General features: G+C 40.1%; 1 protein-coding gene across 4 annotated transcripts; it reads right to left on the bottom strand.

The window, feature by feature from the left end:
- Nucleotides 1–99: 99 nt before the first annotated feature.
- Nucleotides 100–13,887, bottom strand: ogt.1 (O-linked N-acetylglucosamine (GlcNAc) transferase, tandem duplicate 1). Of its 4 annotated transcripts, none has more exons than XM_015061089.1 (22): nucleotides 13,523–13,887; nucleotides 10,874–11,054; nucleotides 9,799–10,042; nucleotides 9,425–9,493; nucleotides 6,066–6,182; nucleotides 5,837–5,916; nucleotides 5,280–5,475; nucleotides 5,049–5,189; nucleotides 4,854–4,954; nucleotides 4,569–4,722; nucleotides 4,337–4,438; nucleotides 4,030–4,227; nucleotides 3,629–3,787; nucleotides 3,412–3,501; nucleotides 2,984–3,109; nucleotides 2,674–2,844; nucleotides 2,475–2,591; nucleotides 2,198–2,371; nucleotides 1,696–1,848; nucleotides 1,347–1,599; nucleotides 1,128–1,251; nucleotides 100–1,031 (listed from the first exon to the last, which is right to left on the bottom strand). In XM_015061089.1, exons 1-22 carry the CDS (start codon nucleotides 13,557–13,559, stop codon nucleotides 851–853), a joined length of 3,168 nt encoding a protein of 1,055 aa, XP_014916575.1. In that variant the 5' UTR covers nucleotides 13,560–13,887; the 3' UTR covers nucleotides 100–850. The 4 variants fall into 4 exon arrangements, with proteins under 4 accessions (XP_014916575.1, XP_014916576.1, XP_014916577.1 ...); XM_015061090.1 differs by having other exon boundaries at nucleotides 4,048–4,227; XM_015061091.1 differs by having other exon boundaries at nucleotides 10,874–11,024.
- Nucleotides 13,888–19,991: the final 6,104 nt, after the last annotated feature.

Below are 19,991 nucleotides of genomic sequence, written 5' to 3'. Positions count from 1 at the left end.
GACAGCATACAGTTAAACAATACAAAACAAAAACTGTTTAGAACATACTTACCAATCCAAATCCTGGCTTGTGTTAAAAAACCCCAACTAAATCTATCAAGATATCATTTTTATGCTTTAACAGATGATCAGGTGCTTCCCAAACTCATTTTTGTCCAATTAGGACAAACTCAGTTTGACATCAAATAGGACAACACCTACTGAACAAATCTTTTGACAAAATTATTAAAAGTTGGCATTTTGTGTGCGAGGAAGTGTTTCAAAACTTGCACATTTACTTGTTGCAGTCATTTAAGAACAGCATACACACACACGCACACACACAAAAAAAAACAGATGCAATTTATGTCTCATTCATTGCTTGATAAAGACGATAAAACCCACAATTTAAATGGAGCAACAACACTCTTAATCCATGTCTAAACAGAACAATTAAAGATGGCTGTGCATTCTCTCCACAAGCTGCGATTAGTCCTGTACGCACGACGACGGGACTCAAAGGAAAATCCACTGTTCCAAAAGTACTGAAGGGAATTAAAGGTATTCACAACCTTCTCATGCTCACAAAGTACATCAAGTGTGTCAATACAAGAGTCTCAGACAAACTGCCTGAAAATATCTCAGGCTTCAGATCTGGCTCAGCAGAGGTGACTCGATGACAACATAATGGGAGTCCGTGTGTGAACGTACGTGTGTGTGTGTGTGTGTGTGTGTGTGGGCTCCTTCAAAGTAAGAGTCCCCCCTTTAGAGTAAATGACAAATATGGAATCGGTCACTGAAGGGCAGGGAGCTTGAGTGAAACCTGACCGTTCAAACTATGCTGCTGATCAGGGTGAAAATAGTTTCCAGTTCAGGCGGTCTCACTGGTCTCCACTGTTTGGTGTTTGACCAAGTGGTCTGGCTTGCTGCCGTTGCTGTAATGTTCCCACATTTGCAGATAGAGCCTTTCCAGGTCTATTGTGTACTGCTTGGTGTTGAACAGGGGACTGCAGATTCGGTGTTTCCAAACACGCGCTCTGACCATCTTTAGGCTGCAGGACAGAAGAATATAAAACAAGTTAGATATAACAGAATGCCCCCCCCCCCAACCCCCATTAAAAAGGTGTTCAGAAAAGCCATCTACGTACTACTCCATGTCAGATCCCAGTTTGACCGCTACGTCCTCGTATTCCTGACGAGTTTGAGCAATCAGCTCTGGACAGCCCAGACAGTTCAACTGTGAGGCAGCCACGCGAGACGCAAGAGTCTCACCTGCAAGAAAGTTTGATTAAAAACATATTTCAGAAACAAAGCCTTTATCTAAGGCAAGAATGAAGTCATTCTTATAATAAATGAGCTTTCCTCACCTGGCATAGTTACCATGGGGGTTCCAGCCCAGAGAACGTCCATGCCGGTGGTGTGCCCGTTGCACAGAGGCGTGTCGAGGCACACGTCTGCCAGCTGGCCTCTCCTCACATGCTCCTCCTTGGGAGCCACGGGGGAGAAGATGATGCGAGACGCTGGCAGACCCATGTTCTGAGCGTACTGCTGGATGTTTGGCTCGCCAACAGCGGGGAAGCGAAGAAGCCACAGCACGCTGTTGGGCACGCGCTTCAGGATCTGCAGCAACGAGGGAGGTTGACGACATGAATGTGGGCTTTTTAGAAAGCCAAGAGGAAACGGAGAGCTGTTAAAAACGACAACGATTCAACTCACGTTGGCCCACATCTGAAGAGTAGGAGGATCGATCTTGTAGAGCTGGTTGAAGTTGCAGTAGACGATGGAGTCCTCAGGGAGACCGTACTGGGAACGGGTCGTTACCACGATGGTCCGCAGCACCTCCTCCCCAGTTGCGGCTTTATTATTGATCTACAATTTGAAGCAAAACGGTGTTGCTTCACTGCTTTTGTCTCCAGCTTGTTCAACAAGGCTCAAAGCGTCAAGGGAAAACCTCGTTTTAGATTTTATCCGAGACAAACTAAACCTAGTGTTGCGTCTCTGGTACCAAGGATGGCGTTTATAGAACTAAAATATATTTTGAGACATTCACTGAGATATTGATTAAAATAAACATTTAAAAACTGACCTGTAAAAAAAAGAAACCATTTCCCTACAACTGTTAAATTAAGCAATTATTGTCGAGTAAGAGCTGAAGCATTAATATACCATAATGCCTAAATCTTAACAATACTTTTTGATTTGTGCCCAGCAGGCGTACCTGTGTGGTGGCCAGGCCGTTGCTGACTGTGAAGTTATTGATGGTGACCTGGATTTGGCCTTGGTTGATCATGTTGATGATGGCCTCTGCTGCAGTGTTCATGGGAATCACAGGCATGGACAGGGCTCCGTTTGTGTCTCCTGCAGCCGGCTCCTGGTTGTTGTCGCACTTCATCTGATCACAAACGAAAGTTTTAACTTCAAAACTTTAACACAATAATTAACACTGTGAATTCATTTTGCAATGTCAGTTTTTTTTTTTTTTTTTTTAAACGCACCTTTATCACTTTGACATCCGGCAGACTGTCCAAGAAAGCCTTCAGATCGATGCCGTTAAGGACAATCCGGTTGTCAAAGATGTGTCCGTTCGATTTGAAATCGATGACTGCCTTTTTCTGCAGAGTTGATGAATTGTTTAGATGGTTTCTCTATGACAGAACAATAAGAGCGGTGGCAGCAATGGGGTGCTTCACAAACCTTGAGGTGAGGGAACATGTTGGCATGATCTCCAATGAAGAAGGTGTTGGGCATGTAGGCCAGTTTTTCAGAGTACTGTTCAGCTACTTCAACAGGAGACGTCTCCTTGTCAGTGATGATGTAGTCCATGAACGGAGCGCCGCTGGTTCCAGGGTAACCGAGCCACATCGCCTGTTCAATGTGCAGAAACAGCTGTTTGAGCTTTTTTTTTTTTCCCCCTCCAAGGCCAAAAATAACTAACATAAGGAAAGCTGGGGAATTATGTTCCTTTTTTCTCCCCCCACTACATGAATATCTGACAGACGCTCACCTGAACTGGGGCGGGGCGAAGGGCAAACAGCTCATTCCGCGCTCCCTTGGTGTATCCATTCATGTTGACCAGAATATGGATTCCATCCTGATGAATACGATCAGCTGCCTTTCCATTGCAAGGAATCTGAAAACAAACGACAATTATATGGGCAAATATGTTTTACAATCAACTCGTTTCAAGCTTTTCTACCTAGGTGAGACAGTCGATATGAAACTTGCATAATCCAAAGACAGACTGAATGATGAGCAAACACAGATGGAATAATGAATCAGGATGATGATAGGATAGATAGAAAGAAAAGAGAAAAGACTGATGGACAGATAAATGCAACCTTTTAGATAATGGAACAGGGAATAGAGTTCCTTTTTTGTCCCACATTTATCTTGATTAAAACCTAAAAGTATTCTCCAGCTCAGAAAGGTTACCTGAGAGAGATCTGTGAAATGATGAGCTTCTGCAACCACTTTCACACGGAAGTTGGTACCATCATCAGGGCTAAGAGCGTAGCAGAAAACCTTTGGAAACGGAAAACAAACATTTTAGAATCTAGCTGTTGTAGTAAATTGATAGACATAGGTGCTGAACATATGATAAGGTTAAGTATGATGAAGAATCCTGAAACAAAACAAAAAAAGATTGTACCTCAAACTTTTCAGGATTGTGCATTCCAGGGATGGACTGCATCAGATGAGAGGTCGGATGGTTGCCGAAGTCGGAGCTGACATAACCGATGCGCAGGCGACCGCCGCTGCTCTTCAGATCTTTAGGATGCTCGAAGGCAGGCTTGTGGAGTGCATTAATCTGTAGAGTAAGAAAAAGTGTGAACACACCAACAGAGCAGAGGAGAAAACGCTACAAAGAACGAGTCACATTTTCCGAGAATCAATGAAAAAAATAGAATCCGCCACAGCAAGCAACCAATTCACCACCAGCCCCTTCTGCTTTTTTTTCAATTTAGATTAAGCCTCGCTGATTTCTTACCTCCCCAACATACCGGCCCATCCATCACCACCACCCAAAAATGTAATTTAAACGTTACTTGCTTTGATCATTGCGAGTACCTTGTCCAGACAAAGGTTTCCATGGCGCTCGGCTATGGCTTTGCGGAAGCCGTGAGACAGAGGATACAGCATGCTGTGGTGGGGGTGCACCGAGGGCAAGCGGTTCTTTTCCAGCTGGTCAGCCACGATGCCAACGAGCTTTTTCATGCGCTCGTCGTAATCAGTCCAGTCACACACAATCTGAGAATGTGAGGAAAGAAAATAAAAATAGAGAAGCAAGAGAAATTTACATTTAAAGTTGTCAATGCTAAATTTAACTAGATTGTAAAATAAACAAGATTATACAAACCTGCAGGCAATGAGCCAAGTTGCAATAAGCATCAGGGAAGTCTGGCTTGAGTTTTAGGGCTGTTCGATAAGATGCAATGGCTTCTGGGATGTTTCCAGAATCCTAATTAACACATTAATAGGTTCGTTTAAAAGCAAGGTGGGGTTTAATTTGAATTCTTTATGTATAGTTGTTTTTGTGTTTGAAAACAATTGTACAGGCATCAAACACTGAAACCAGAAAACAGCCCCACCTTGTGGATAGAGGCCAAATTGCTGTGAGCATCAGCAAAGGCAGGGTTGATCTGGATGGCTCGAGTGTAGCACTGCAGCGCTCCCTGGACATCCTGCATTTCCTTCAACGTGTTGCCCATGTTGGAATAGGCGTCAGCAAATGTGGGGCTGATCCTAAAAGTAAAGCAGCATTTAGTACAGGTGTTGACTGATAAGTTGCATAAAATATGGGAATATACATCTTTTGCCACAGCAACAGAAAATGGTGTTTCTGAATATGCCTGTAGTTTATTGTAAATACAAACCTTATAGCCTCCTTGTAATGCATGAGGGCCTCCTGGAGTTTGCCCTGCTGCTGCAGGACACTGGCCAGGTTAGAATGAGCTGCAGCAAACTCTGGGAACACCTGAAGGACAAATATGGGAAAAGAAAAACACCATTAGGTGATGGCGTTCACTTTCCTGTCGAAAAAGTTAACAAAAAAAAAAAAAAACACTTACTTCCAAGGCTTTTCTGTAAAGCTGAACAGCTTCTTCGATGTTGCCCTGCTCACGCTTTATGTTGGCCAAGTTGTTAAGGGAGTCGGCGTGAGTTGGACACAGACGCAATGCTGTGTTGTAGCACTCCTCAGCTTCAGAAACCTGATCATGACAGGACGTATTTAACAATTGCTGACTGGTGCAAGCAGTAGCAAAAACAGTTTGAAGTGCAAACCATGAAGGGCAAATTACATTTCCTTTCTCCTTCAGGGCATTGGCCAAATTGCAGTAGGCATCGGGAAAGTGGGGCTGCAATTCAATAGCGCGGCGGTAGGTGTCAATAGCAAGGTCAATGAGGCCCTGCTCATAGTAGACACAGGCCAGGTTGCCATGGACGACGGCATGGTTAGGGCTCAGACTCAGGGCTCTCAGGTAGGCAGCCACAGCTCTGAAACCACACAGGTTATCATTAAAACATCTGCTCTGCAACAGTCTACGTTACATCTATTTGTTAAGTGCTGACAAAAATGATAAAAATATGCCTTGTACTGTTAAACAGGTTGGAGACTTCTAGTCGGGTTTTTAATAGTACCAGTTCATATCCCTTAAGTCTTTGAAAATACTTCTAAGATAGCAGAAATTCCAGCGCTGCTGTGTAAACAATTCAAAAACATTGATGTTTTGGTGGATTAGGAAAAATTTTCACTTAAAAAAAAAATGTGAATGGTTGTCAGTTTAGAGCCTAAAGTTTTAGAGAAAGTTTTGTTTTTAGAAAGCAAGACCAGATTTGTGTGATCTTTTAAATTCACCTGTCAAAGATGCGGGCTTCTTTCAGAACATTTCCCAAATTGATGTACGCATCAAGGAAGTTTGGGTCCAGAGTCACTGCCTAAAATTAGAAAAGAAATGCGGTTAAACAATATATTAAAAAATATGCATAAATTCCGACAAAATATGTCAGATAGGTTTTGCATTTTCTATAAAAAAATTCCTTTTAAAAGGCTGTCTGGACACCTTAATACAATAAATTATAGTTACCTTTTCAAAATGATGAATGGCGAGCCATATTTCTCCTTGGGCATTGAACACACAACCCAAGTTGCTCCAAGCCACTGCAAAGTTGGGCTGAGTCTCAATGGCTTTCAGGTAGCAAGCCTTCAGTGGATTTACAATGAAGGCCACAGGAAAGAGGACAAAAGGTAGAGCAGGGGAGGGATTGTAAAATAAAATAGATTGAGAATAAAAGTAAGAAAAAACAAAAGGGGCAGAGAAAAGAAGATTAGTGTCCGTTCTCCATGATGGCAAAAAGTGAGTCTGCAGCATGGGCACGCTGGCGCAAAAGTCTGCCGCGCAAAGCTGCATTGCTTTTTCCTACGCTGCGCGGATCCAACCAACACCTACACGTAGGCCCTCATCCTGCAGTTATGACCACATTTTCAAAATATAGTGGCATATTAATTATTTGTACCAGGAATTGCACAATACAGTACTACGTCCAATAGATGGAATGAGAAAATAACCTAGTATGCATGTTGGCATAAACCTCACAACCGTGGATGCTGGCCAGTTAGTGCAGGTGATGGTCCCTGTAAAGCATGCGCAACAATCGCCAGCGCGCCGCGTGGCTCTACTGCCACAACCACAATGCACCATTTCTCGCTGCTTGCAATGACCTTGCGCCTTGCAAAGGTGTTACTTCGCTGCTGCTGCGCTTGCTTTTTGGCCAGGTGGGACAGCTGCAGACCACCAACCCCTGCAGAGGATCTGCAACACCAGACTAGCCCACGCTTGGCACCCGGAAGGTTGGCCAGGTTAAAGAAGAGGGCCAAATGTGGACTCAGAAATAAACTAGGAGCAAAATGTTTTAAGGCTCAAGAATATCAGAAAGAGAGTGTTAAAAAAGGAGAAGAAATAAACCCGGAAAAAGATTATTAGAAATATTTTATCTATCTCATTGAGCCAAATATGATTGAAAATTCGGGTGCACTCGGGGGCGAGGCTGGTTTGAGTGGGGAGAGGTCCACAACCAACAGGCCAAAGGGAATGAAGGGGATAAGGGTGAGCATGCTTGCGCGTTCCGCCATTTTGGTTGCTTGAAGGGTAACGCTGCGCAGCCCCTGCGCTACTGCAGACTCACGGCGCAACTATCTGCATCATCAGAACGCTGAAACTCCAAATAAAGAAGGAAAAAACAAAATAAAACAGGAAAAATAACCAATATGTAAGAGTTAGAGGGTTCTTACTTGCTTTCTTTTTTTAAATAAAAAACACGATTATAGCTTCCATATCCAAGTTTTCTTTTTATATAGTGTAAAAATGGGTAATTAGTAGAGCTTATTTTAAGAAATGCTTACTGTAAATTATGTTACTTTTGTTTCTTTTTGCTCTTCAAAGGAAGCCACAAGACAGAGGAGCTCAAGCATGGAGAGAGGTGGTTTTTCTTTTGTTGGCATTTACAAACCCGTTACCATATTTTTGGACTTTGTCAGAGTGGCGGTCGCAGCTGGCTGGAAGAAGAGGAGAGGACTGAGGCTGCCCTAGTGTTCCTTTCCGCCAGGCACCTACGCAGGAATAGTGTCACCCACCTGAAACCTTCTAAATAACAGTATCAGTTGTGGAAAAAACCAAAAGAGACAAAATCAGAAAACAAGATCGTTAGTAAAAGGTTCCAAACAATACATTCTTTTAAAATATGGAAATAAAACACCAAAAACACAACAGAAAAAAAAGAAAAAGCATAACGCTATTCCTAGTTTTCAGTCATGCAATGAATGTAGCATTTCAAAGGAAACAAAAAGGAGTGCTAACAGGGTAAGTGAGAGGGAAGAAAGGCTTTCATGTCAGTTAATCAGCGACATATGGTCAGACTTCCCAGTTAGCCTTCAAATTAGCTTTTACATCAACTTACAGGAGGGCAGCTACTGGCTTGATCTTTCCCAAATGAACTGATCCCATTTCTTTGGGAATATTATTACATATTTTTAAAAAAGGGAAAGAAAAATTATTTATTGCTTGTCTTTTACTTTCTAGCATTTTCATGAAATATTTTGATTTCCTTATCCTGGCCTGCTTTCCTGAATCCTGGCCAATGGGTGGAGAAAAAAAGGTCTGTGGATTAATTACTTGTATCTAGAAGTCTCCACAGTTCTGAAATAAAGAGGTCAACGCAGTTGCTGCGCACGTTTCTGTCTTTCTAACCAAGCATCTGACGCAGGCGGTGGAGTACAGATAGTGAGCTGTCTGCTTGACGCTACAGCCGCCATTTTAACTGGAGACCTGCCCCATTAAAAATACATCTGAGTGCAGATGGTTATCCAAACAGATAACCATCTGTATGAAATTTTAATCGCCAGCTATGATCTATAATAACCGATTTGCGCACACACCAATAAATGAATGCGAGTGTGCTGGAGTGCAGACTAGATGAAGCCGATTGGTCAGGAAGACAGCTCGGAGCGCGTACACCCCACCAAACCTTAGCGAGCGCGCGGGGGGCGGAGCGACAGAGCGGAGGAGGTTGTGACTCCCCGGTGCTCCTCCCCACTCCGTTACCCCCCTCTAGCACGAAATAAGATGGCCTGTAACCGGCAGGACAACTCCGTGCCTCCACATTTGAACCCCCACCAAGGTTGCCACCCCCTAGAATGAACAATTTTTCATGAGACAAAGTTACATGGTGACTCTAGGGGGGGAGAAACCCCCCCCACACTGACAGCGACTGAACTGACAGCAAAGCAACATGAAAAGATACAATCATTCAGTAGTTTACATACAAAATAGGAGTATAGCAATTGGGTTATAAACCATCTTATCTTTTGCACTTCAAAAAGATAACCTGGCTTCTCATCAGTTCATGTTTACTTCCAAGACCGAGCCAGCATTTTCCCTCCAGTCAGGACTACATGAAAATGCCCGGCCGAGGTTGGATGCGTTGGGTGAATTTAAAAACTCCAGCCTTTCTTCCTGAAAGGGCAGGGGGCTGACCTTAGCTAAAAGGTCAGTGTACAGCAAAGGGTAGTGGGACTAAAATAATATTGTATGGACAGATGTGTGAAAGTTACTGGAAAACAAAATGAGGCTGTCTAGAGGGAATCATCAGGATTTCTTTAGTCCTGTCGTTAAAACCTGATTGCCTCATATGGATGCTTACTGGTTCCAGTCCAATATTTACTAAAGGACTTTGCCAAGACTGGTTGAGAAGCTCACTGTGACAGTTTTCTGTCTTAGCTGGAGGCATTACTCAAAGGGAATTTGTATGCGATTTAAAATGTATAAAAGGGTAATATGAAGAGCAACTATGTGGTCTTAGTGTACACTTCAAACAGAAACGAAAAGCAATATAATCTAAAACAAGAAGAACAACACAGATATGTCGGAGCCAACCCACTGCACCATACCTTAGCCTCTTCCAAACGCCCGAGAGCCTTCAGCAGATTACCAAGGTCACTACGCACGCAGTAGAGATCCTGGGGAGGCGGACAGATTTCAGTTTTTAGAACTCGGCTAAAAATCAGTGATTACATTCTAAAGCAGGGGTGTCCAAAGTCGGTCCTCGAGGGCCGGCATACTGCATTTTTTTTTTAGTTCTCTCCCTGGTTTAGCACACCTGCATCAAATGATGGCTCATTAGAAGGCCTAAGCAGAACACTGACATGCTGAAAAGGTCGTTACTACCACTAGGGAGAGAACTAAAACATGCAGAATATCAGCCCTCGAGGACCGACTTTGGACACCCCTGTTCTAAAGCGACAGAAATGTTGCTTTTATTTACCGGGTTGTACTGTAATGCAGACACATAAGCCTGCACCGCCCCCTCCATGTCTCCTGCAGCCACCAGGGCTGCTGCCAGGTTGATGTAGCCATCAATGAAATCCGGCTTCAGCCTCAGAGCGTGGCGATAGTGCTCTATGGCTTCCTGCAGCTGCCCGCGCTCCTTGTACACATTCCCGAGGTTGGAGTAGGCCTCTGCAAGCATCGGGTTCTGTTTGATGGCCAAGGTGCTGAAGTGAGCAGACCTTGGGAGCAAAACAAAATGGGCAGACGACGGTTACATTCCAGCGGCTTTGGGCAGAAACAGCAGTGAACAAGAGGCAGGAAAAAGACACGTGTCTTAAAGTGGTACAACCAAGCCCTTAGAAGCCCAACACTGACGGTTTGTTATATTGAAACACAGAAGTGAGATAATTGAAGCTGCTTTCACTCCCCTTTTTTTTTTTTAAGTTGTGACAAGATCAGCAAATTAGTTTGAAGAATAGGAAAGGAAAAACAAGGAAATGGAAAGAGAACTGGGATTTGTTAGGGGGGTAGAACTTTGACTTAGTTTAATCTGCATCGACAGCCTCTGACCAGTAACTCCATTTTCAAGCACTGTAGACCTGAACTGGCTGAAATTTCAACTAAGAAAAATCAGAAACCTATCCAACATATTCATTTAATGAGATGCCAATGAAAGTGTGAAGCTGAAATAACTTTTTTACTGACACGACGGAGCATAATCACAACATTGTGAAGCTTATTGCACTAAAACTCCCACTGTTTCTGTCTTTATGGAGGCAAAATAACAACAAAAAAAGTAGTGCTGTAAACTGTGTGCATGTTTTATCTTGCCATCAATACATTCTGATGAAGGTCTTAGTTTATAAAGTGTGAAAAGCACTTGACATTGTTAGAGCGTCAACTCCCGTATACAACCAAAATGGAAAAGTATGAAACCTAATTAAACAGAGCAACTCAGTATTTTCAGAGGGTTTTTTTTTCCAGTGTACAACAAACCAAGTAGCCCCACTGTCGTCAGCTACCACCACACCGCATATTCAGTGTGCGCCAAGGCGCTAGGTAAGTGATACCTGTCAAGTCTTCGGCACTGGAAGTGGATGGAGGACAGAAGCAACAACACGCCTGTGTTATCAGGCTCCTGCCTCCATAGTTGCATGCAGTGGCGCTCAGCTGCCTCAAAATCTCCTGACTGGTACTCCCGGTGCGCCAGTTCAGCCAACCCTTGGAAGGAAAGCATACGTTTTGTTGGTTCTGGAGCACCAACACAAGCCAAGGAGGGGGGGAAAACAACACGTTAGAGGTGATGGAAGGAATGAAATCAGACAAATGAAAACAAAAGAATGAGAATGTTTTCATTAGAAAATATAAAATGTATTCAACTGAAGGAACTGATAAAAATCAATGTTAAGTAAAACAGTAACAATGTAAAGATTTGAAAAGCATCAATGTCGCATTGGATGACAAAAATTCAAACCTGATAATTTAATTAGATAAAATGTGAGGCTGTAATTGAGCGTTCGTATACATTCGACGCATTTAATGAATGTCAACACAGTAGGTTAATAAACCTTTGAATGAGACGGCATCAATTTAGCAGTACTGTTTATCAGTGCTGCTAAATCAACAAGATGTTGGTAATTACCAAAATAAAGCAGGTTTTTTACTGAATAAAACATGGAAACTTATTTAACAGGGAAAAAAAAAAAAAAAAACATGAAAATGTGTGAGATGAAACAAATACTGGGGAAAGGATAATGTGCAGGGAAAATATATTTCCACTCAGTTTTACCAATATTCATAGCTTCCACTGCAAACTATATTTGCAAACTTTTAAGAAAATATTAAATATCCAACAATATTGTTGAATGAAAGGATAAAGATATGACTAGCAATAAAATAAGTATTTAAAAAGTGTTAATCTCTCTCTGCTTTGTGTTTACAGCACATGGAGTCAAGAAAATTGGTAGTTTATCCAGAAAGTGACAAATAAAAATACTCATTTCTATTTTAAGGATTTCTTGAAAAAGTTGCTTCTAGCTAATTTCTGATTTGGCACTGAAACAACTTCACCATGTCTTGAGCTTCCTTTTAATCCTGCACTAAAACGACTGCAACCAAATATTTTTACAAACTCTCCTCACTCGGTTTCTCTAAAAAGAAACATCTAAAAATCAACAAGAGGTATTGCTTTTTTTTTTTTTACCATTATACCCTTATTTAAAAGATAAGATAAATTAGCTTTAATAATGAATTGTTTTAATCTGATGAGAAAAGATGTCACTTAAACATGATACTGCTAAATTTATCTCTAAGCTCTGGCAGTTAAACACAGGCTACCTAAATGATTTTTATAACTAACCTACACGCATCAAATTCATTCAAATTCTCATAGAACAAAGTGCCTTTAAGATTTTCAAAATATCATCAACTTGAATTGATTGTCAAAAATAAATCAAAACAACAGTGGCTTGAAAAATGTTCCTGCAAATGTTTTCCCACATTTGACGTCAAGGTGCTTAGAGATTGTAGTAAATCAAGTTTCTTTGGCAAGGTGTGGCCAAATTTTCTTAAGCACACTAAAGTTCATACCGTGACAGTCATAGTCCAACTACATGAGGAGTTAGTTGTCAGAATGAAACTCTTGAGCACTTGCAATTAGGATTTGGTAGTCTTAAATTGTAACTGAACACACAAAAGATAAAAATGTGCTGCAGGTTCTTTGATAGAGGCTGAGGTGTGTTACAAAAAGTAAGAAATTAGATAACTATCCAACCTCATCTCACTTTCCATTAAATGAGAGTTTCTGATTTTATGCAAAAATGTTAAAAAGATACACAGAAACTAGGCAGTTTTAATTCAAATGTCCAAACATGGTCATTGGTGGCTAAGTTAATATCCAGGAGCAGGTATTTCTAAGACAATTACATAATTACGACTCGTTTAACATGTTACATTACTCGCATAATACCTACGTGAAATGCAAACTGGCTTAGCAGGGAGGAGCAGAACCATAAACAAGTCTTGCTCAACAAACCTATTAAAAATGAACGATACCATGGCTGCATCCTCTCGCGACAATTATATAATAGTTTCATACGTAATCAAGGCAGCTTTAATAACCCTGTACAAACACAATATCAGAGTTAACAAAATGATGCAAATTCTTCAATGATAGCTTAACTTCAAAATATAACTTTTGGTTTTAAAAACATGGGTTGATGGGTGCAGCATTTAGTGTTGCCCTTTGTCGGCTAGCTTTATCAGCAAAACTCAGCAGCAGATCCCGGACTCTCGATAAAATATCCCCAATGCTAAATTTAGGAAGCAGTTTTTGACATACAGAAAAATATCACGTCCTTAAATTTACTCCATTTCAACATTCGAGCAAAAAAAAAAAAAATGTTTTAAAGGCGACTTTTGTAAATAATAAACATGTATCACAGTTAAGATTCATATTTGTTAAGCGCACATTTAGAAAATAAAATGCGTTACAAACGCTGCTAAAAGATGCTAATATGGCAATGGGCCTCCTTTGTCATAAATCCATAAAATATAGGGTTAAGAAATAATTAAAATACCGCCGTAGCTAAAACACAGTTTAAGGAGCATCCAATCGACTTTAATAGTTTATATTTTCCCAAGTTAAGCACGCTTTGACGGTTGCAAGTCATCTTAAACAGTAAAGCTAGCAGCTGTTAGCCAAATGTGAAACAACCAACCTGTGCTGTCGGCCACATTTCCCACTGAACTCGCCATCTCCTCGGTCTTCGGGGATTGCACGTTGGTCGTCAATTTGCCTTCTTATAAATAACAGTTTCAGAGAAATGTTTTGACTAGTCGTTTTTTTTCTTAGTCAACGACAAGAAAGCACGTTGCCTGACTAGTTGGGTAAGGTTGCCTTCCCAAGCCTTCCTAACATCCCACTTTTCATAGATTAATTTCAAATAAAAAAACTGCAGTAATTACTATTACTATATTGTAAGACAATAACTGATTTGTATTATCTAAATTCTCGGTGTAATTCAATATGATGATGCTAAACGCTTGAAAGCCCCTGGCTTCTTCTCAACAAAGCAGCTATTGAACATAAAATGGCGAAATGGGTGGAACTTGTTTTTTGAGACAAAATAGATCTCAAAATCGCAATTGCAGGAAACGTTGCATGAATTATAGTAACCTGGACATTTATGTAAGAAAATGTTATTTGAATAAAAAAAATAATTGATGTCTTCTGGTGTGAGTAATAACTTCAGAAAATGAAGAATAGTGCGACTGTAAAGCTATCTCGCGGAAGAACATATTGGTGCAGTGAGACGAAGCACGACGAATGCTGTGGAGAGCACCGGAGCACAATTTGCAACATGGCGCTTAGGCAAAAAAAAGAAAAGAAAAGAAAAGCAGGTAAAAGAGAGCACATAAAAATCAAACAATCAATATAAACAATTTAAAATTTTTCTGTGAGTTGAAATAATCCTTCAAGCAAACCTCCCACATTCATATATCATATTTTGCTCTATTTTGTTCTTGGCCTCTATCAGGTGGTGAATCAATTGTAACTTAGCTTACCCTAATGTGCAACAAATACATCTTAGGGTACAGAAACAACAACAAAAAACAAAAACTGTACCTTGAGGCGGTGTGATAACACAGTTTGTTTTTGACAATTACAACTTTTGAAGTTTTTAAAATCATATAGGCTGATAAATGGTTCAAATTTCAGGTAAATTATTTACATTTCAGGAAAATTGAAATAGTCAACGTTTCACCCCGCCTCTCGCCCGAAATGTCTTGCTGGAGACAGGCACCAGCAGCCCTTCCGACCCCACTATGGACAACGGTGTAAGAAAATGGATGGATGGATGGATGGATGGATGGATGGATGGATGGATGGATGGATGGATGGATGGATAATTGCAATTTCTTACCAACCTAAAATCAGTACTTGACTTTAATTGATGTTAACAATATCGATTTTACCCAATAAGTGTGATATAGGCCACTACTATAGAGGACTGGATGTGCTGTTAATTTCTGGCTAAATGCTGACTGCAGTTGATATTTTACCTTACACAGGCTGCCTCACAGCTTACAAAGCGACACACTAGAATCCAGAAAAGTGCCTTATGAGCAAATATAGAAAAAATACCTGCACATATACAAGAAAACAACTTTTGAGATCATTGTATTTAAAAATCCCTTTAAAAGAGCTTTATAAAATAAAAGTAAAAATAAAAAAATTTCTCAAAGAGACATTAGATATGAAAGAGTGTTGAATTTGACACATGCAACTTGGGAAGTTAAAAAAAAAAGTGTCACATGATCTGAATTCCCGAAAGATCATATATACTTATATTTACTTATGCAAATAGAAAAAGCAGGTGAGGTATTATGCAAACAAAGCAGGAAGTCATGCAGAGCTTTTTGACTCCATGTTTCTGAGTATGTGTAGGTGAACTTACTGCTCCACATTAGAAATCTAGAAATCTACAAGCATCGAGGAAGTAACTGAACCCTTGTGGGAAGTTGTCTCCAATGTGTGGTGTTTTATTTGTTTTGCTGAAACAGGTTACATAATAGCCCGAGGGGTTCATTTGCATTGATATTTTAATTTTCATTTCAGTTGACCTGAGTACATACATATATTTCCACTTTTAAATGAAGCAACCAGTGCACTTCTGTTCTGTTTATACACATAAGAATAACTGATTTACAAGTTAGTTGTATGAAGTTTTTTTTTTTCCCCTTTCATTAAATGTTTGTTCATCCATCTTCACTGCTTCTTTCTGGGGTTAATATATCAGGCGCCATGATAAAGCTATTATGTTATTTATTTCACCTGTCAAAGGACACAATGTAAAGGTCCATGATAGCCATGTGGAAACACTGTTTTAGATTTTAGAATGACCAACAGGGGGCAGCATACGGAAGGCCAAGCACAATCACATGCGTCCCATACAAACTCAGCTTGGACAGGTTTAAAGTTGTATTACAAGTTTCTTGCTGTGGGTGAAATTATAAATCAAATATTTGCCTTTTAGTTTGTATTCTTTTGCTCATTTCACACCAAAGGAACAACATATTTTTCCATCTTGCTTTTGTGTTGCATCAGCTCAAACCTCCATGATAAAATGTAAGGTTATTTTTTATCTTCTTTCCTCATGCATAATACAGAATATTTAATTATGTAGTCCCTAAAGTGATTTTAAATGTGTCAAAAAAAAAAAAAGAAAAAAAAAGAAAAAGAAGCTGCTGCTTGCCCAATCTTTCCCAGCACCTCTCTATGGGAAACCAGTTGACATCACTGCTCATGTTGGTTTTCTTCTGTGTGCTCAAAGCATGCAGAGGGTGCTGGGTTTGTGTACTCTTCCACACGTTGCACTCGTCCCCTCTCGCTCTTCACAGAGCCGGGGGGTCACTTGTGTGCAGAATGATGTCATGGCCGCTGTGTGTCTATGGCAATCGCATCTGACATGCTTTGTCTTTGTGCATGCTTCAGCCAGTGGGAAGGCTGTGGAAGGGGGACACATCTTCTCGGTGCCCAAAAGGGTCTGTGACAGACCAACACAACAGACCTTCTTTTCACTCAAGCTATTTTAGGAGACACGTGAGAGTGGGAGGTTAATTCACTCACTGGTGTATTTAGATGGGTCTCTATTAAAAGCTAAAAAAAAAAAAAGCTCAGAGAAATGTGGTGTTTGTTCTGCTGTGATATTAATGGGAAAGAATATTATCTGAGCAAATGAGTGCTTGGCCTTAATTACCACAACCCATTTATTTTTATAAGATTCAGTGCATGCTACTGACCCACATTATTTGTAGCCGTTTAGAACAGTTCAATTCAGATCCTAAATGCCATCCTGTTGCAGCAACAAGTTGCAGCAACCTCATAAAGCAGCTACATTTCGGACTTTCTGATGAACGAGTCCTCTTCATTTTCCAACTGTGTTATTGGAGGTTCCTATATCAGGTGCTCCAACCCTGCTGGAAGACTTGAAAAACATGTTTTTGTTTTGTTTTCCCTTAAAATGTAGACTACATGGAACCGTTTTCTAAATGTATTTTCCAGGAAGCCAAAACGCACATCACACAGCATTTTTAAGCAGCCCAATACAATGCCTGGCAAAAATTCTCATGCCCACTTGAACTGTTTCCCATTTAATTACATTAAAAAGACAAACTACAATATATTTTATGCAACAGACTAACCCATGGCAGAGGGGGAATGATTTTGACATTTACAAATCTGAAACATTTCTCCTGTGTGTATGTTCCTTAAACATCCAGCCATCGCCACAGTGGAGTGACTTCAATCAAAGTCCAAACCTCAATCCATGGAGAATCTCTTGCAAGACTTGGAAATTGTTATTTACAGAATCCCTGTTGCAGGTTTGACTGAGTTGAGCTATTTCTTCCGTACATTTGCAAAACTGGTGAACACGTGCGAAGAGTTTCCCCACTGTAAATAAGCAGAAACCAGTTAAGCAAAAATACTGACTTAGGTGGAATGAAGAAAAAATGCATGCTGTACGTTGTGGATTTTTACTTGTAAAACACAATGAGAGCAATTAATTTTTTTCCGTCCACCTCACAATTATGGATCTTGTTCTTTGGTCTATCTTACAAAATTTCAGTAAAACACTTTACATTAAAGTTTGCAATCAAATGTGGCAAAAAGTGAAATAGTTTAGGGACTTAATTACTTACGCAAAGCACTGCAAGAGCAAACTTATTATGAACTACATTCGATACTGCACTTACGATTTTTTTTTTAAGCTGAAAGGCATTATTAATAAACCAATATAGGAAAAGCAGATTACTATGATAGTTTTTGGGTTTGAGGCATTATTGCTTTGCCAGATGGCCCTGCAGCAGCAGACATATTTATCATTATGAGTTTTCCCTCTGAGTAAAGCAGACAAAGACACGACAGAACAAAGGCATTTCCTCAACTTTTATAGTTTAATATCTGTGGCTCACACTAACATACTTCAAGGCAGACTAGACCCTTCTTTCTTTTTTTTCCAGAGCTATCCTTCAAGTAATCTAATAGTGCTACCCTGACTGCTGTGTGGAAAACATCGCAGCAGTCAGACTAGGCAAAAATTAGGCTTCTAGCTGCCAAACAGGTTAATCATCAGGTAGTAAATGTTTGATTCATGCCCCTGCCCTTTATTTAAGACATTTCTGCAGACTGATGTTTTACAGCCATGCATGTTGTGGTAAAAGGTTGTGTCTGAACATAACAAGTATGCATAAAATTGCACTCCTGCCTGCTGTGTTCTCCCAAGTTAAACACTGGGTCACTAGTTTACAGTGAAGTACCGTACAAAGTGCTTGCACAAGTATACCCGTTGAGCTTTTTCACATTTTGTCATATCAACCATAAACTTCAATGTATTTTACGGTAATTTTACACAAAAACCATTCTCAAAATAGTGCATAATTTTGAAGCGGAAGGAAAGAGATCATCGTTTTCTAAAAAATATGCTTTAATTTGGTTGTAGCTCTGGAAGCTGATCCTTTGCCCTCGTCTAAGCCCATGATGGACTTTCTTTGTATTTAGCCACATCCATCTTCCAGGGAAGGAGCTCAACTCTGAGCTGCTTCCCTGTCCCTGCTGAAGAAAGCAATTCCTTCATTATGGAGATGCCACCACCACAGTGCATTCAGGAGGATGACCATTGTTAGCGTTGCCCCACATGCATGCCAAAATCAGAATTTATTATTTTTTTTTTTCACCTGACCTTCTTCAGCATGCTTGCTGGGTTCACCAAGAGTCTTGCTGCAACCTCCGAATGAGTCTTCTTATGAATTTTTATTCAACGGTGGCTAGCTTCTTGCCACCAGTCAGTTAGGACTGGTGAAGTGCATGACTAATGACCCCATGGACATATTCTTTAACCTAAGCTGCAAATCCCTCCATTTCGATAGGTGCCAGGTAGAGCGAATTTGCACTTTGACCCTGCTTAGTTTGTGTGTGGCCTGCAGTGTCAGAGAGCACAGAAGGTGCACATCAGGGCTTTTGTTGCAGGGAAGGTGTCAGAACCTGCCTGGTGTTTTCATAAATCTCTGCATTCATTACCCACTGTCGATCTGACTTTGACCCCTATACCTATTTCACACCACAGGCTTCTCATCCTGACACTTTCTCTCCATAGGGAGTTGAGTGATGGTGCACAGGACCTCAATACTTCTTTCATAACTGGCACTGTCAGTCTTTGCTTTAAGTTACACCACTGCCTGAAGTCTTTTTTCTTTTTCTTTTTTTTTTTATCTCCAGTGGCTGCTTGATTCATGTCTTGATTCATGCAGTGGTTTCTCATTTTCATCTCTTGTGCAGTTTTAGAATGGCAGCAAATAAAATGTTTAAATCTGTAATTCTTTACATGGACAGTTTTTTTTTCCATTCTGTTTCTATTGCATTCACGTACCTGTTAAATTGTTTGTTTCTTGTGATAATTTAGAGTAACCTATTTTAGGTATTTATTTAAAAAAAAAAAATCCTTATTGTTTTAATCCAAAATGAAACATCAAAGGGCTGACGAAGGATGTTTTCATAGCATATTTTTTTATTCATAATAACATGCATACATTTTATAGTCTAATATAATATTATTGAAAAATGCTGCCATTTCATTGGCTAGTTGAATTCGGGTAAACATTTAAGAGAAAATCCTGATAATTGTTTCGCCAGTCTGATTAATTGCAAATAGCTAAAGATCAAATGAAGCTAAAGACACAAAATAGACAACAGATGACACATCTCAGGAAACTAGACAAGTATTGAAAAGATTATTTAACTTTTGTAACTCAATTTGATAAGTGAGACAGATTACATAGATAACCTACACACAGATCAAAGTTTTCAAGAGTTTCTTTCTCTTAATTTTTATGCTTTCCGCCTCATGAATACACAAGGATATTACATCCAGTAACAAACAATTTTAATATATGAATGTTAACATAATAATAATTCCTTGCTTTGAATGTTATTTAAAAGATCTGACAAGCGTGACATCAAAATGCCTACTCCACTTTGCCGAGATGTACCCGTATCTCTGCTTACCGCAACAAAACTACGAGGAGAAAATCTTCTGGATATGAGTTATTATTTGCAAGGTTAATTTGAGGATGAAAAAAAAATAAAGAAAGGATCAAAATTCAAACAAGCAACAGCCTTCATGTCTG

The sequence above is a fragment of the Poecilia latipinna genome, unplaced genomic scaffold, assembly GCF_001443285.1.
Source record: "Poecilia latipinna isolate Pla-1442-1.1 unplaced genomic scaffold, P_latipinna-1.0 Scaffold1777, whole genome shotgun sequence".
In the NCBI taxonomy this organism is placed as follows: Eukaryota; Metazoa; Chordata; class Actinopteri; order Cyprinodontiformes; family Poeciliidae; genus Poecilia; species Poecilia latipinna.
This window is presented reverse-complemented; position numbering and strand designations above follow the sequence as displayed.